General features: G+C 46.4%; 1 protein-coding gene across 1 annotated transcript; it reads left to right on the top strand.

Annotated features, from left to right (window-relative positions):
- The first annotated feature begins 10,204 nt into the window (after nucleotides 1-10,204).
- LOC119373331 (uncharacterized) lies at nucleotides 10,205-17,386 on the top strand. The gene is made up of 3 exons (XM_037643358.1): nucleotides 10,205-10,416; nucleotides 11,463-11,540; nucleotides 16,759-17,386. Exons 2-3 carry the CDS (start codon nucleotides 11,474-11,476, stop codon nucleotides 17,310-17,312), a joined length of 621 nt encoding a protein of 206 aa, XP_037499286.1. The 5' UTR covers nucleotides 10,205-10,416; nucleotides 11,463-11,473; the 3' UTR covers nucleotides 17,313-17,386.
- Nucleotides 17,387-17,778: the final 392 nt, after the last annotated feature.

Here is a 17,778-nt window from a genome sequence, read left to right on the forward strand (position 1 = left end):
TCGCGGGCAACGAGGCTGCAGACGAACTCGCAAAACGAGCACACTCCGCCGAGGCTTCGCTGACGGATTACGCCAGCTCGTTCGAATCGGCACGCAACAACCTTCGCCGGGAGCTGGTGCGCGAGCATCCTGACGCACGGGTCGCCTCCGGACACCCCCCTCCTCCCATCCCAGCCACTGGTTTCACTCGCCGCGAGCGCGCGCTTCTTCTTGCCCTGAGGACCGGTTCTGTGTGGCCCGCGGAACGCAGGCATCGTCTTCGCGGCGCCGCTGCACCGAACTGCACCGATTGCGGCGCGATCGAAACCCTGTGCCACCTATTGTTTGACTGTCCTTCTCTAAACACTCGCGGAAGCGGCTCGCCATGAAGTACCGCCTCGTCAGACTGCCGTGTGCGACCCTACAGGACTTGCTCCATCCCACCGGCCACGTGCACCGTCGCCGATCAGCCCTTGCGGCCCTACTCGCTTTTCTCGAGGATGCCGGCCTAGTCGAACGAATTTTCTAGCCACTCACCACGGTGACTCGGACGCCCGTTCTCCTGCCCCCCCCTCACTGTTTTTTCCACTCATACCTTTCTTTTTTCCTTTACCATACTCTTTTCACTCTCACTGTTCCTTTAGACCCCAATCCCCCGTGAGTGTATCGGTTGAGGTGTCCTCACTTGAGAGACAGTTATCGCGCACTCCACACCCAATTTCCATTTTCATTTCCTTCTTCCTTTTAAGAATCATCCCCCCCCCCCCCCGACGTATTGCTAGATATCGCCCATATCTCACGCAGCGCAGACGCAGCGTAGAATTACTGCATATGCTACCTTTAGGTAGCAGAGTTGCGCATCTGTCTTCCAAACGCCGCTAGCAACCATGCGTTGTGGAGAAGCTGACGCTGCGGCCAATTTTTGTATTTCTCGATGGCTGCCGCTGCAGCGAACTAGACTGACACTAGTCATTCATATGAAAGTAAATCACCGGTCTTCAACACGCCAAACATGTCGACCGGTGACCCGGTATGCATGCCACGTGCAAAAATGGAGTGAGTCTTCGCGACATAGCCATGGTTGCTAGCCAGACCTATGCGCAACTCTGCTACCCAAAGGTAGCATATACAGTAACTCTAACGCAGCGAACCTCTATCGTCTTTCGACGACATTTGCAGCCAAGCACGCAGACACGCGGTCATTTTGTTTCAGAATCTATCTCAAGCAGTGGCGTGGCTCTGTGGTGGAAGACCTGCTTTACAAACAGTGGTCCTGGGTTCGATTCCCACTTGAACGGAACATTTTCATCATTTTGTTATTTGCATCTAATTCGAAAATTTGATTTCTGCAAAAAGAGCTCTTTAACAGTATCGCTCTAATGAAGTAAAGTCGCTGTCGCAGCGTGGGTCATGAAACTTTTTCTCTCAGAGACATGTGGTGCGTACCAGCTAGTCGTGGCCCTTACAACGTGGGTAGGCGCCATGCGTGATTCAAACTCTATTTCGACTCAGGAACAGAGAGAACAGACTCGCTAAATATTAACGTGGGAGGGTTAAGGATCCTGTGTCGTAGAAAATCTGGTGCTGGAGTCGGCGGAACCGTTATCACTAAGCGCGAAATCAGATGGCCAAAAGAATCAAAGTCAAAATTCGAGCCGGAAACGAACCCGATCATTTTGCTAGGCAGTCGAGTATATTGTACCACATAGCGACGCCATTGCTTGAAGCCGCTCGAGAAAAACACCGCGTGCAGGCGTCGTGTCGGGGAAATTTCTGTTGTGGTTTAGTTTTAGCTATCCACTTTTGTAACAATGCAATTAACTTTGCCCATGTTTTCCTATTACCCAGCGAGCTACAGGCGTGGGTTCGAGTCCCCTCGAACCCATCATTTTTATTATTTATTTATTTGCATACATGTCGAATTTATTCTCACGAACAACGTCAATTTTGCGCTCCCCACCAACGATGCCGACACAGGCAACGGAATTTCGGCGAAACAAGCTATTTAACGCTCTCGCGTTAAAAGTGAAAAGTGAAGGGGGAAAAGAGCGACAGAGGGAACATAGCGCTGTGTCAACGGAGGTCTCCTTTTCGAGTTGCAGAAAAAAGCGTGTTTTCTATGCCCAAACCGCTATTACTACTGATACTGTTTGCTGCGACTTCTGTGGAACGCCACCACAGTTCAATACAATGTATCGTACAAAAAGATTGACCGCACAGTCACGCTGGTCGCCGCTTTATTCTACTTATATTACAAAATAGTGTTAATCAGTTCTTTCAGAAAAAAGAGCGACGTAACCTGTAGAGCTGCTCCGTTCGCCGCTGCTGCTATATGAGCAGAGGCTCGGCGATCCCGGCAAGAGACTCAGGCGCTGTGAGCCGCTCAGGCACCCTCTTTTGCGACGCGGAAGAAAGTCTTTGCCGCCGCCGAGAAACCAATACATGTTGGGGTGGTATTCTTGGTCAAATATGCCACAAAATATGCCACACCTAAACTATACTTGCACTCAAATTGAGAAATTATGGCGCGTCATAATCATCGGTGTTTTTTTCTTCTTCTCTATTACTCGGCAACATTGGTCACCATCGTCAACGGGACAGGATTGAGTTTCTGTGCTCTTAGATGCTATATGCAGATGCCAAACACTTCGAAGGGAGCGCCCGCAAACAATGCGCGCATAAACTGAGTGGCGTAGCTTAGGTTCTGTAAGTTTTATATACGTGGCGCAGGTGTGTGCGTGCAGGGAGAGGGGGGGGGGGAGGTATCATGGCGGTGAGTTGAGTTTGAGAAGCCATTTCTTTCGCGACCCCTCGATATGATCAGGTATGCGCGGTAACCGATCATCAGTTTTGTACGCCCCAGTGCCTTGAAGACGTCGGTGGGCCCCAACTCATGCACAGGTTCAATTTGTGCTGCCCCGATTGCTTCTATGTTGTCCTGGAAACGCCATCTACCATACTAAGTAATTATACTTGCTTTAAACATAGTTCTTGCGCAAATTCTTATGCGCCTTCTGGTCTGTACATTCCATGTCATTCCATCTCATACCAGTTGGACACTGCGATTTCATGAATTTGTTGAAAAAAAAGACGGCAGCAAAGTCAGGAAGCGAAGTAACGACAGTACCAATGCGAAGTATCAGTATCAGTGCGACATAAGCGAAGTAACGACAGTGTCAATGCAAATAGATCGCGTCAGGGCTTACAACCTAGACGCGATAGACCACGCCACGCAGCGAGAAGCAGCGGACCGGAACTATTAGTTGCAGCAGCAGCCGTCAACACCGCCAAGTTACGGAAAAGGAAACATTGAAGCAAGGTTACGTTATGTTCATATCTTAAAGCAAATAGGCGCACTATGGGAACAAGGACAAAAAGGAGGAACCGACGACCTTTTGTCCTTGTTCCCAGAGTGCGCCTATTTGCTTTAAGATATGAACCGTTACCAACTAGCCCAAATGGGTGTTTTGTTACATTATGTACTGGGCAGGGCACCTAGAACGGCGCTTCCTCTCTCCTCCGGAATGAAGTGAGTTGAGAGGGAGTTGAGAGGGTAAACATAGCGATCGCCATATATCCGGTGCTACTTTGCCTTTTCGAAAAATTCTTTCGGCTATATATTCCTGAGAAGAGCCCGACTCATTCCAGGGTGTTTTTCACGCCAAGCCCGAGGAGTGGTTCGTGATCCCTTCAACCATTTTATTTTTGAGAGGTTTACAGTCTAAAGATGTATATTTTTGAAATTCTGATACCGAATCTTTGGCTTCTAAAAAGCATGTCTTGACTGACGAAAAAACAATTCAAGCATATATTAACTCAAATTAGCGTAACGAAGTTTATTGTCTCGTGGCCTATTAGTGTCTGTAACGATTCGGGAAATAGTGTCATCGTCGAGAACCTGAAGAATCTGACGCGCGAAGTCATGAAATTAAACGACATTATCTGAATAATTAACGCCTGAAGAGCTGTACGATGGCGAAGGGCTTCTTTTCCGCTACGATGCACGAGCGACGCAAGCGTCGCCTTCACTGGATGACATTTTCTAAACACATATCGCGAAAAAATGTGAGATGGCTGTTAAAGTAAAAAAACAATGGCAAGCAATTGCTACCATCTGTGTAAGGACACACGAACTGGCCTGGAAACGAGGGAGTCTCGTTCAAAATGCTCCTGGGGAGATATCTCAAGGGGGCGAGCCACACTCGTCCAGAACGGTTTGGGCACAACTCGGCAAGGACGAGCTGTGCTCGTACAAAACGGTCGAGGGGTTAAAGAGTAAACGCGTTTGCCAGTTGTTCCGAAAGAAGGCACCTGGGCAGGATGATGGCCAGCACACATTACAAGGCAAGACCACCTGAAGCCGACAATACTCTCCTATTACCTGTCGATCAATATCATTTTTTATAGCCGTGGCTTATTTGCTAAGAGTACTATGAAACTATTATAATTATTTTCTCTAAGAACAGTGAATTTTATGTCATACTTCAAATACATAACTTCAAGTACTTACCTGATGCGCAAGACTTCTATATTATATCTGAGCTTTAAACAACTGGCTGACGTTAATTCTACAAGTTCAAACTGCCACAAAGCCATTAAAACAAATGTGTTGGCGCCTTCTCCGTCTTTCAGAGGTGTTGAAAGTGCACCATATTATTCTCGGTTTCACGTGCTGCTCTGAACCTGGTGCAGTTTGCTTATCAACTTCCACTCTTGTAACGCAACCTGCTCATTCGGTGAAAAGAAATTTTATGCCAGTATAGATTACAATATAATCGTCTTCGACTATATAGAATATTTTGCCAGCTTGGTGTGAAGGAAACCGTATTTAGTAAGCATCCTAAATGGGAGGTAAGAATGGTTGAGAGAAAAAAGACGCAGTTTCGCCGCTACGGCCAATCGATAGCAACAAATTGGAATGTAACGCAAAGAACGACAAGGAGCTCGAAGCTTCAAGCGCGCTGCTCGAGCACAAACGCCTCATGACAAGAACACAAGACGAGCGTGAACTAACAACCGTCACAGCTCGACACTTAAAGGGACACTGAAGAGAAACAATGAATCGGTTTAGATCGATAAATTGTGCTCTGAGAACTCTAATGTCGTTAACTGCGCCATGATAGCTTGATTAATAAAAGAGAAAATGAAGTTCAAAATCTGATTTTTAAATTTTGCGCCGAAGTCTCCCCGCGTGACGTCATGGATTTCAAAGTGTACTTATCGAACTTTGGCGCGATTACCTCAAGAAAATTACCCCGAACATGGTATGTTAGGTCTATGGCCGCCTCGGAGGACAATGTACTTCATTTTTACCGATTACGAACTACGTAGTCCCTAGTAGGCACCGTCAGAACATGTGACGTCACGGCTAATGATGCGGAAACTTCAACGTGGCGCCGCCACCCACATTTTCATTTTGCGCGTTTTACTGCTTACTAAGAGTCTTCTCGCAGCAAGCTGGCGCTTTTGGTATCGTCAAAGAGTGCTTTACTAATATGAGAAAAGTCGTTTTGCTCTTTAGTGTCCCTTTAAACCCCACTGATTAAACACAAAGAAGGACGCACGAAACAAACGCACAGGCATACACAGGTTGAGCGCGAACTAACAACAGTCACAGTTGTTACTTTGCCTTTGAGCTTCGCGCTCCTTTCACAAACGCGGCAGCTGCAGCGAGCGATATAACTTTGTGCGCTCTGTAACGTCAACTTTAAGGTGAAAGCACGCGTCGTACAAACCGCCCCCATCACGAGATAAGCGCGCGCGCACGGGCGACCACGCCCTGTACAGCTGCTTGAGGTAGCAGACGCGCACGCATCGCAACCAGCGGGGCCACGACCTTTAAAGCGCACCCTTCGCGCCATCTCGCTGGTGATCAAGAGAACACGCTGAAGCTCTTGCGAGCTCGGCGTACTGCCAGCGGTAGACGGTGTATATAAGTGTATCGCTGTTACTATGCTGAAAGACATATTCTCCGTGATCTAGTCGTCTAACGCCACGCGCTGCGGAGCGCAGAGCTGCCCGTTAGAATCTGTACCTCGGAAAATTTTGCCTGAATTTTTTATCTTTGCCGCTGTTATATTTATATACATACATACGTATGCGGGACATATCGGCAACGGCAACAACAAGCCAAGAGTGAGTTTTATCGCAATAAAAGTCACAGTTTCACTGTAAGGGCGATGCAATAAAGGCACGTTCACACCGAACGTGGAGAACGCAAGCGGGCAAGCGGATTTTTAAAGCGGAGAGTCAGCGAGGACGCACGGCTGTTCAGACCACAGCGTTGCCTTCTGCACGCTCCGCCGCGTGGGCGGAGGAGTTCACCAATCTACGGTGGACGTGTCGCCATCGTGCGGCACGGTGCGATTCTGGGAGCGCGAGTCACGGCCCTGAATGACTGCGGCCAAAGTGGCCAACGTTTCCGCGCGGAGAAAATTGGTCCGGGAGCGATTCGGAGAAGCGGCCGCGGATTTTCCGCTTTTGCGTATAATCCGCGTCCGCTTTCCGAATCCGCGCTTGCTGTGAACGTGCCTTAAATGTGATAGCAACAAATTGCAATGTTATATGCAGATATACTAACAGCACAACACTTGCAGTGCGCAGCTGAAACAGAAAGAAGGACGCACGAAAAGAACACACAGGTATGCGCAGGACCTGTGCATCCTAACAACAGTGATATTTGTTCGCGCCCGTCTTGTGTGTACCTGTGCATTCTTTTCGCGAGCCCTTCATTGCGCTTGAGCAACGCGCTGCAAATGTGGACTATGTACAACAAGCTAGCACCTACTTCGGTTTTACTAAAGATGCTCGCTCCTTTCGCAAACGCCGCTGCTGCAGCGAGCGAAGTAACATTTGTGTGGCATATACCTTCAACGCAAATTTTGCAGTGAAAGCGTAACACCTTCAAACTTCCCCCCCCATAGATAAGTACGCGAGCACGGGTGACCACGCCCTGTAGATCAAAGTGCTGGACGGAGGAGCGCATCCCAACTTATGCGAAACATGAACGGGGCGACGACCTTTAAAGCGCGCCCTTTGCGCCATCTCCTGCGTGTTAGTGAACAAGTCTCTGCCCCGCTGAAGCACCTCGGCGCTAAGCACCTCGGAAGCACCTCGGTTACATAGCGTGTATAGACAGCTCGCTGTTCGTATTCTGTAGGTTGTACACTTCGTGGCGGAGCTGTGTAACGCATGGCGCTGTGGAGCGACGGGTTGCATGTTCGAATTCCGGTCGTGCTCTGCGGAAACATTTCCTTCTGAACCAGTTGTTCTTGCAGGTTAGATTCTATATGTATATATATATCACCGTCAAGGCTACTGGCGGCGATGACTGACGCTCCCATGTTTAAATGTACAAATATACCCTATAAAGTGGACGGGGGGATGGCCGCCGCGGTAGCTCAGTTGGTAGAGCATCGACAGCCTTAATCGAAGGTCGACCAAATCGATAAATACAGAGTAAAGGGAATGGACAAACATAGAATATAGCTTAGCTAGTTGGTAGGTGTCAATGTTAAGAAGACATGACGTGGAAACACGGATATGAGAGAAAACTCGAGAGAGTGAACAACTATCTCTCACGCAGACCACTACTTGCACTTGATTGATAGGTACGGCTTCTTACGTGGGAATGCGCAGACAAATATTTGTGTCTACCTTCGGTTCCGCCGCTGAGTGATTTTTCAGTTGTTAGTGGCATTTCCGGTGTCTTGACTACTATCCTCTGTCGGTGTTTGCACGACCTGTTTTGATAAAGGGCCCCTAACAGGCTCTGAAAATACAACAAAAAACAAAAACAACGAGCGCGTTATTTTCTCGTAGCGTTTCTTGTCTTTTGGTGCATTTCGTGATGCCAAAACAGTGATTCACGCGACATCATCGGGATACATACTCTCTACTGATACATATACGAGAAATAACAGTTGTGAATTGTCTCCCACACTGCAATGTTATGCAGCCGCCCACCCATTCCTGTTTCTCTCGCACGACTATCGTGCGCGATTAACTGATTTCGCTTGATTTTGTCTCTTTGCGACCACGCATGCAGAGATAACAGGCTGTACGACAAGCGCGAAATCATGACAGGTTCAACGCTTAGTGCTGACATTTTACGCGTGATTTATGAAGAAATAAGTAGCGAGGAGATATCCTCTGTAAGAAGGGTATTGAAGGCGAGAACTAAACCAATGGAAAAGGCGCCGGATTATGATTCTTCCAACGGACGCACTCTTTACAGCGGAGACGATGCAGCCTTCCAGGAAAAAGGCGAGCCCGCTTCGACGGTTTTTCGTATATCTTTTATTGCGTTAGCTATTGTATGGACACTCAGGACAGGTTTTCATCGTCGCCATCATGTTCCGTATAAACTCTAAATCGATAAAATCGCTCCGCGCATTGTATGTTCTACCCGCGAGTAAAAGCTCGCGACCGTTGGCAAGGAAAATTGTTAAAGCAGAGATGAAACAAGCTGGCCATCTCCGTCACACGGAATAACATCAACTCGTGTGCGAGGCCTGCCGTCGATTGCTCCTCAAGCAGAAAGAAACGCCCCGCGCATCATTTGCTGGGCGAAGGAGCAAGGAAGGGATATCTGGGGAGAGGGACGGCGCAACTCGAGCAACAACTGTGAACTTTGACTATAAGAGCGCGGTCGAGAGCGCTGGCACACGCGCTGTTTCGGCAGACATCCCCCAGCGAATGGCTCTTATACCTTCTACGCGCTTTGAGCGCTGTGATCTCACTGCTTCGCGCTCGGACCACTGATACGACAAATCGACTGAAAACCGCTTCTCTCCTGAGAGCGGCCGTATTGCCATACAGCAGCGTTTTGTAGAGTTAAGTGAGATCGGAGCAAAAAGAGTTAGCTGCTAGCCCTGGCTCATGTAACATTACGGCGTGTACTTATCGCATTCACTGCTTCGCCCTCCTCCCCTCCCCCCGCGCCGCGCCGCTGCCGGTCCGATGAAACCGCGCCGTTCACGCGCCGCCGCCGGAGGTGTAATCACCGGCGCTCCGCCGCCGGTGATTTTGGGTCCGGCGCACATGTCTACACCGCACACGGGCCTCTGGCATTTCGCCTCCATCCAAATGCGACCGCCGCGGCAGGGATCGAACCCGCGTCCTTCGGGTCAGCTGCCCAGTACCGTGACCTCTGTACCCCCACGGTGGACTTTTATGATAAGTAGGATGCGACTGAGAAAATGGTACACCCTTAAACATATCTACATTGAATACTACCAGTCATGGAGCAATCCGTATAATACTTGTGATGCGGCAGCATTGCCGCAGTGGGCAGTGCATTTAGCTATGAACAATTTACCGCCTTCCACTGTATGCTGGGAAACTATGATGATAACCTTAGTAGCAGCGTTACGACGCGGCATGCTGAATTAATGTGCGTAACCAGGACGACAACACTGAATGGCGGGCGTAAGGCAGATTCAATACGCTTGCAGAGATGTCCTCGTGGCATGTTCTCTGAATAACAAAAGAACGTTGTTCCTTAGTGCAGTCAAAATATGATGAGACTTGAAGTACGGTATTAGGTTTCTTCTAGACACAGCAAATGGCCTTCTTACTGCGACTATATTCTACAATCTGTGAACACAACCTTTAAATAAGGCAACGCAACTAATTTAGTTGAGTTGCTCTTGCGATATGGAAATTCGCTCACGTTATCGCGATTGAATAGCCTAAACTTGATTTACTTATGTATATAGTCAGGTTTAAATAAATGATGCAAATTTCATTAGCAAATATCGCCTATGAAGTTCCTGTAATAATACATGCTGCATGAACAAGAAATATAAGTATGTTTAATGGCTGACCTTTTATAAGACATATAACACTTGATGTCGACTTCCGCAAAAGTATTCGTAAAACACATGCAAGCAAAAGTGTACATCGGTTCGTGCACAGAAACACGATCATTCAGGAATCGCTCAGCTGCCGAGCATTAACCTCTCCTTTTTACAGTTTCGTCAAATCAGCGACCGTTTCATACAGTAAATACCTCGGAAAGCCGTTATGTAGGCATCTTAATTTGGTGGTTACGTCGTGTTGGATAGCGTCCATTATGCGAACAAAGATAAAGGCGGCAGCTGCAACCTGCCTGCATTGCTCCCTTGAAGGTCCCGCTCTTTTGGCACGCCTTGATGACTTGCTCCTTTCGACGAACGCCGCGCCTCATCGTTAATTGCGCACCTAGTGCTCGCCGAGCAGTTACAACGTGCCATTAGTCTTCCGTTTTGCCAGCTTAAGCCTTTTATGCCCTTGCAGCGCTGTTTGTGATGTTAGACGTTAAATGTGTTGCCAATTTTTGAAGCTATATAAATAACCGTGCCCGGCGGGCCATCAAAGACACATCTGAGCTGCTCGTGAGGATACAGAAAGTTTGCAGTTACACGGCGACGCCCCACAGACACTGGCGTTTTGGTGGTACGTATCAATTTTCTCCCAATTCTTTCAGTAATTTATTATTCGTATTTATTGTTAACGTTAAGACAGTATGGTTCATCCTATCAATGAGCTTCAGCACGCGATATTATGTCAATCAGCTCGTGTGAAGCACCGTCTACTGTGCCTTCGTTGTTTCTAATATTATTGGCTTTTGAGAGCATTTCGAACAGCTTGACATTTCACTATGTGATAATTTATTTACTTCGTGGTGTTTCTTTTAAACCCGGTCTATCATTGATGGACCCACAGGTTTCCGAAGAATCTGCTTTTTATACCGAATATTAAATTTCGAAATGCACTAAAAAACTGAAACCTATTTGCTTCCTATGTTCCCTTCACACCTAAACATTATTTTCCACCAAAGAAAGAAAAACACCAATGCCAACACGTTTATTATAAAGAGGAACGATGTTTTGGCAGCGCGTTGCGGCTCTTAAAAAATCACCTACGCCATATCATCATCTATAGATACAGGATTTTCTACTACACTGAATAAAATAAAACAAGGGCGAAAGAATGGGTATATTTCCTTTTTATTTACTACCACACGACAACAACACACAACGGAATACGGAGAATTGAAAGCAACGTTTCTCGATACAGGACTCAGTTAAAGAGAAACTCTGCACTTTGGGACGTTAAAACCCGTAAACCCGTCAACCATTCAACGAGAAATGTGGAGCTCTCCTTCCGATGCATTAACAATGTATCATCACAATATCAGTGAATACGCACGGAGTATATCTTGACTTGCGCAATATATCATGTGATATAAAATATATGATATGATACATGGTATATATATAATACACTATGTAATATAATGTCTTGCACAATATAACCTTGCGGTAACACCCCATTGACAGCCAAGAGAGATGTAGGTTGTATTAAGTAATTATGCCATAGGCACATATTGTATGCTCCGTTACCGTTTGTATCGTTGTTTGGAGTGTCAAGGAAACGAACATGTCCGATACATGATCACTATGTTGTTATTCTTTTTCTGTGATTTTTGCGGTGCGAAGGAAGCGGAAACATGGCGTTCTTGCAAGGAGTCGTACTGATGGTTTCTCTCACGTTCGGGCTAGCGTCAGCAATACCTGGTAAGTAGTAATAAGCCGTTATCATTTGTTTTATTCAGCGCTGCATAAACTGGCTGGCCTATGCCCTCGCATTTCGGGACCACTTAAAAAACGATGTGTGGAAAGAAAGACGTTCGGCCCTACGTCACACGCGCCGTAGGCATCCTGTACGAAACCCCACTCACTTGTGGCAATGTTTATATCGGACAGAGTGGTCGTTTCGTCAACTATCGAGCACGAGAACACGAGCGATCTGTTAAAAAACATTTCACTGTTTATCTGCTTATGCACTGTAGGACCTGTACCTGTGAGCCAGTGCTGATTAGCATTCGAATTCCGGTCAGAAGTGGGAATGCGCTGGCGAGAGAACTTATAATAGAGGCTTATCACATTAAAAAGAAAGATAGTGATTGTATCAGTGACACTTCTATTGCGCTGCGCCGTAAAGACAAAGAAAGTTCGTTGTGATGCGAACATGTACTGCTCTTCCGATCCTGATTAGCTTTGTTGACTGTCATGTGCATTGCGCCTGCGCGCCACTCGTCTAAATTTATATCTAGGAAGACTTTTCTGAATAAAGCTTAGTTGCGAGTAGCTCCTGCCCTATGCATCTGTGTTCTTTCGTAGTCCTGGTCGATTTCGCGCTATCCAATTTTGAAGATCATTGGTTGTTTTACGTCTGAGATATCGATAGTTTACAAAAGGCACACTCTTCTTGCGCCACATATTTCTGCGTCAAAAAATTAATAATTCCTGTTGTCATACACGTCTATTTACTTTTAGAGCGCAGCTCTTAGGCGGCTGTTCCTGCGTTGAGCGGCCTCGCCATCGCCGTCACCGTCAGTGGCGTAACCGATAGACATGAAAAAAAAATAAAAAAAACACCGAGGATCGAATAGGTTTATAACACGGGCTCTCTGCGTGGCACTACAGTATTCTACCACAATGCCACGCTGGCGCTTGAAATTCATTTGCTAAAACACCCTATACAGGCGTCACGTCGGGCAAGGAATTGCGTTAACCTATGAAAGATAGCGTGGCAGAAGAGTAAAATAATCAGTCATCACACGATGCTAATTGCATTATGAACGTGCGGTTTAAAGCTTCCCACCCACTGCAATGTGCTCAGCCATAATGCTTCATCGTCATAAGCCACATGCAGCTTCCACAAGGTGCACATAATACCTTACGATGTGTAGCGGGTACCTCGCTTATTCGCAGAAAGACGAATAATGGCTTAGTGGATGCTGTCCTACTTCACAAAAATTATGATTTATGGCATAGTCGATATCGTGCGGAAAGCCAAAACTTCAGACACAGTTCCTCTTGCCCCAACACGAAGACGCGCTCATAATTCGCTTTAAGGTGGTATCGTGATCGTCGGTGAATGTTTTTTTATATATTGAAAGCATGACATACTGAGTGCCTCAAATGCTCTTTTCATATATTTGATACATATTAGTTTTAACACTTCTCTGTGCATTTGTACAATTCCAATTTTGTATTTCATATCATAGCGCTAATTAGCGCGTCTTATAGCTTTGTGGGCACTTAAGTATCTCAATTCGTATGCATAGAACTATTTATATACCACAACCAATGAGTGTGTCCGCGGAGGACTACCAATGAGTAGGGCCGTGGGGCAACCGTGAATGTTCGGGTATATATGCTACTCAGCAAATGTACTCTTAGAAAGCTACCATCAACTTGAGGAGTCACCAGCGTAAGGAAGCCAATATTCTGTCGTTTTCTCCTAACCTATTCTTCGTTCTGGAATTTGTGATTATGGTATGCCGTTTTAAGTGAAGATATCAAATAGCGCAAGTATATTAAAACGAAAACACCCTGACTCGTTTCTCGTTTCTATTATTTCCTGTTATTTACGTTATTGCAAATCTTAACTGCTTGGTTTCTTCGCACAGATGTTTAGCGATTTACAACTTATGTTTAAGGCAGATATGCTGATTATTCTTATTAACTTCCTTTTTCAAATGTGAGAAAGCATTTTCTAGAATGAACTTGCGCCACGACCCATTGTGAGTGGCTCCCTGCTTATAGAACGCCATAGTTGGTCTTCTAATAATAAAAAGATGGCAAATGAATGCAAACAGGCCCGACTATGTCGAACTTGGGTAAATCGAATTATCGTTTATATGGTACAATTTTCGAACCAAATAATGGTTTAATGGCAATTCTTGGGGAAATATGCGGCTACATGGAACAAAAATGGCCGGAACACTTCATACATGCAACATCGGGCAACGCGAAACGCCCTAACAAGTAGGCTTCCCCTCACATGAAGATGGTTTCTGTTGCTGAAGTGGGCTTTCTCGCATGAATTTGGGAGCGCAAGCAATTTCAAGGCTGACTGGATGCTTCAGGGACACGACGTGTCCGCGCAGCCTCGTATGAAGACACCGAGGCGCTGTTTACAACGATACTGTATTTTCTCGATTGTAGCTCACCCCTGCATGTAATCTGCACATCGTATGTTCTGTCTTCTTCGTCCTGAGTTTGCGCTACCACCTTCACCACACCCCAACTGCAAACACCGGAAAAAAATGAAACTTAAGAAATAATCCACGCGTATTGACGTGAAGCCGCCTTCCTTTCAATATCGTGGAGCAGTGCGGTGAAGCCAACTTCACGGCACTGCTCCACTCCGCATTTAAAATACGGTAAATTATTTGAAATTTCTATTCACGATATATTGTGATTTACACCATATATCAGACCTATTCCGGTTTTCTGCGAGTTCGATGTAGGCGGCATTGACTCTATTGGACCTTGTGAGTGAGATTTTCGCTTCTGAATATCACAATCGCCGCGCTGCATTGATATAATTCCTGGACAGTTCGCGAGGCGGTTTTAATAACTTAGGTTTGCGATAACACCTCAATGTCTTCTAATGTTCACTGTTGGGAAATCCTGTATAAAATGTTGTGTTTGATCCGTACACTAATGTCAAGTGAAATGTAATTTATTCCATTTAACATCGTTTCCTTCTAGATTTGAGAAACAGCTACTATTGGGGCGCGTAAGCGGCAAGTCAAGATGATTTCATGTTCAAATTTAAATGTTAGCATTCTGAAATTGCGTAAAGTGGCCCACCGAGAGATGACGCAATCTAAACATAAACTAGTGTTATCATGAACTTTCTACACTGTTAATATAAATGCCATATATGAAGCAACAAAATATTAGTACCTTCAATGCCACTCGACTGACCAATTGCAGAGATGAACCCCGAGGTTGTTGAATGTACTGTAATTACCATAATGAGATCACACTGTCCGACATCAAGTCAAACCATTTTATTGACTGCCTGACCATTAATCTGGTGAACAGCTTTTTCCTCATTGTAAATACAGGGCATCTATTCTTGTTTAAATAACAACGTCTAAATTGTTCACGATACTGTAACCTCGAAATAAATTCAATGTAGCAAATTTTCTATTACGCTGCAAAATTTTTGTTCTGAGAGATGTAAAATCCTTGAGTAGGAGGTGTCGCCGAAGCCAGCGTTTCAACAAGCAGACTTGTCTTGGTCAAGGCAGCAACTTATTTCCTTAGCTTTTTATGGGTACGCCTTCATCCGCCTTCAACAACGAGAGAAGGGTGAGAGGTATGAAGGCGTAAACATACTGTGTTCGTGCTTGCTCTCTTCCCTCTTCCATTTATGTCGTTGGGGGAGGAGATTAAAAGGCGTACACATACACTGCTACGGAAAGCAGTTGCTGCCTCGAAAAAGGCATCTGCTTGTTTAAACGTTGGCGCCGGCGGCACCTCCTGCGCAAGGATTTTCCATCTCTCGAAATCTTCCCCTGAACTCGTGCCTCATTTAAATTTTACAGCGAAAGCTTTTATGAGATCATTTCACCGGCCGTTTTTGGCGCCGTAGTTGTCCGCCGCCGCCGGTGTCCGTAACCAGTATCGCTCGAAATAAGAAAAAAAACGAAATAAGAAAAAATTTCCAGGACGGAACGAGGTTCGAACCTGGGCCCTCTGCTTGGGAGCCCAGTATTCAACCTCTGAGCCATGCCTGTGCTTGAAACTGCTTTGCAAAAAGGTCCTATACAGGCTTCATGTCAGGAAGGAACCACATGAGCATATGCAATATAGCGTGGTAAAAGAGTAAAATAAGCACCAAGCGTCGCACAACGCGAATTCTGTAACCAAGCGTCACACAATGCTAATTGCGCAACGAGGAGGTTGTTGAATGCTTCCAACCCATTAGAAAGGGCTCTGCCATAATTCTTCATCGTCATCAGGCACAGCATCAACAAAGTGCGCATAATGCCTTACATGCGTTTAGCAGTTACCAATGCTCTCCGTAGAATGACGAAAAATGGCACACTGCCTGCTGCCCTACTTCTCAAAAATTACAATGATTTATAGCGTAGTGGGTTCCTCACAAGTCCACTTGTATTGGTTGCCAAGGAAGCCCATAAGCGCAGGATCCATTTCCTCGTGGTGTCAGTAAAATTACAATGATTTATAGCGTAGTGGGTTCCTCGCAAGTGCACTTGTATTGGTTGTAGAGGGTTGCGAGAATGACGAAAAATTGCATTCGCTGCTTCCCTACTTCAAAAAATTATGATGATTTATTGCGTAGTGGGTTCCTGGCAAGTGCGCTTCTATTGGTTGCCAAGGATGCTCATCAGACTCCCTTGATCCATTTCCTCAGGCTCTAATTATGTTAATTCCTTCTCTCTCTCGCTCTCCGTTTCTCCGGTTAACGTATGTTATAAAGCGGGGTGGGACAGTTAAATAACGACCCGGCGTCACACAATATGAACTACTTAACTAGTGGGTCGTTTAAAGCTTCCAACCCATTACAAAGGACTCAGCCATAATTCTTCATCGTCATCAACCACCGCAAAACAAAGTGCACATAATGCCTCACAGATGGTACCTCGCTTCTCCGCAGAATAACGAATAATGTCGTGGTGGGTGCTTCCCAACTTCCCAAAAATTATGATTTGTGGCGTAGTGGGTACGTTGCTAATGTACTTGTATTAGTAGCCACAAGAGAGTTTATAACGGACTCTAGAAATGCCGCTCTTCCAGCTTTCGCTGTGACTGTGCTGCGCTTTCCGCGCAGGCCTGGCGTTTTTTTGTTTTGGTAACATAGGTGCCCATGCTCTCACACCATCCAAAGCTTATATTCATAACTACATCGTATTGCCAAATAAAAGCACCGCTTTTGCCTTTTCATTATGTTATCTTGATCTCGCAGCAAAATGCCACATTCCCGATGAGGACTGGCAGGTTCTGACGGAGCAATTCCTGGCTAAGATGCAAAGCGAGTACATATTTCCTAGAGGGTCAAACAACTCGTCCAAAAACAACGAAGTACTCCCCGGCGTCACCACTGGTGAGACGACATTAACCGGCCTGTCCCACCTGGAGCGCTACGGCACCGTGCGCGTGTACTGCAAGAATGGCAAGCCTCGCGTGGACGTTAGCCTGGTTGCCCGGGCGCCGCTGAAGATGTCGATGCCTTGGAAGTACTGCGGCGGCAAGTCCGGCGTCGTCACCACACTTGCGAAACACGTCAAGGTCGGCATCGGCTTCGAGGTGGACGAAGTCGGGAACAACGTGACACTCCGTCCGGTCTGGGTCTCACCGAAGTGGATCGAAACCATGGATGTGCAGCTTGAAGGTGCGGGAGACGTCATCAAGACGGCTGCGTCAATCATGGGAAAGCTAATGCCGGCGTTTGTCAAGGATTTCTGGATCGAGAATCTGCCCTGGAGGATCCACAAGGTCCTCGAGCAGATTAGGAAGTGATGGGACAGGTGGTGTTCCGGTATGTAGACATGCACTGACAACCCATTTGACCCATTTCAACTTGGCCGCTATCAAGACTGCTTTGCTAATAAAGAAAAACCAAACTGTATTTTTAATATGTAAGTTCCTTGTGCTGGTTCCTTAGGACACGGTTGGCATTAAAATTCACACAGCAGAGGGCGACAGTCCAGACAGCGTGGCTGGACAGGATGGAGTCATTCGGAATGTTTAATAATGTTCAGAGAAAAAACTTTACCAATTTAATGCTGCCTGCTTGCTGGTTACTGCGGGTAGAGCTCCTTTACGCAGCCCCCTTGGCAACTTCTGCGGTGCGGACATAGCCAAGGGTCGCCAATTGGTCTCTTAGGACCAGTTCAGAGAGCTGCGCCTTACCTGACCAACTAATGAGAGTGCCTTTCAGTAGCGGTGAGACGACGTCTGCCGGATGCTGCCGGCACTGATATGT

This window comes from Rhipicephalus sanguineus, chromosome 11, assembly GCF_013339695.2.
Source record: "Rhipicephalus sanguineus isolate Rsan-2018 chromosome 11, BIME_Rsan_1.4, whole genome shotgun sequence".
In the NCBI taxonomy this organism is placed as follows: Eukaryota; Metazoa; Arthropoda; class Arachnida; order Ixodida; family Ixodidae; genus Rhipicephalus; species Rhipicephalus sanguineus.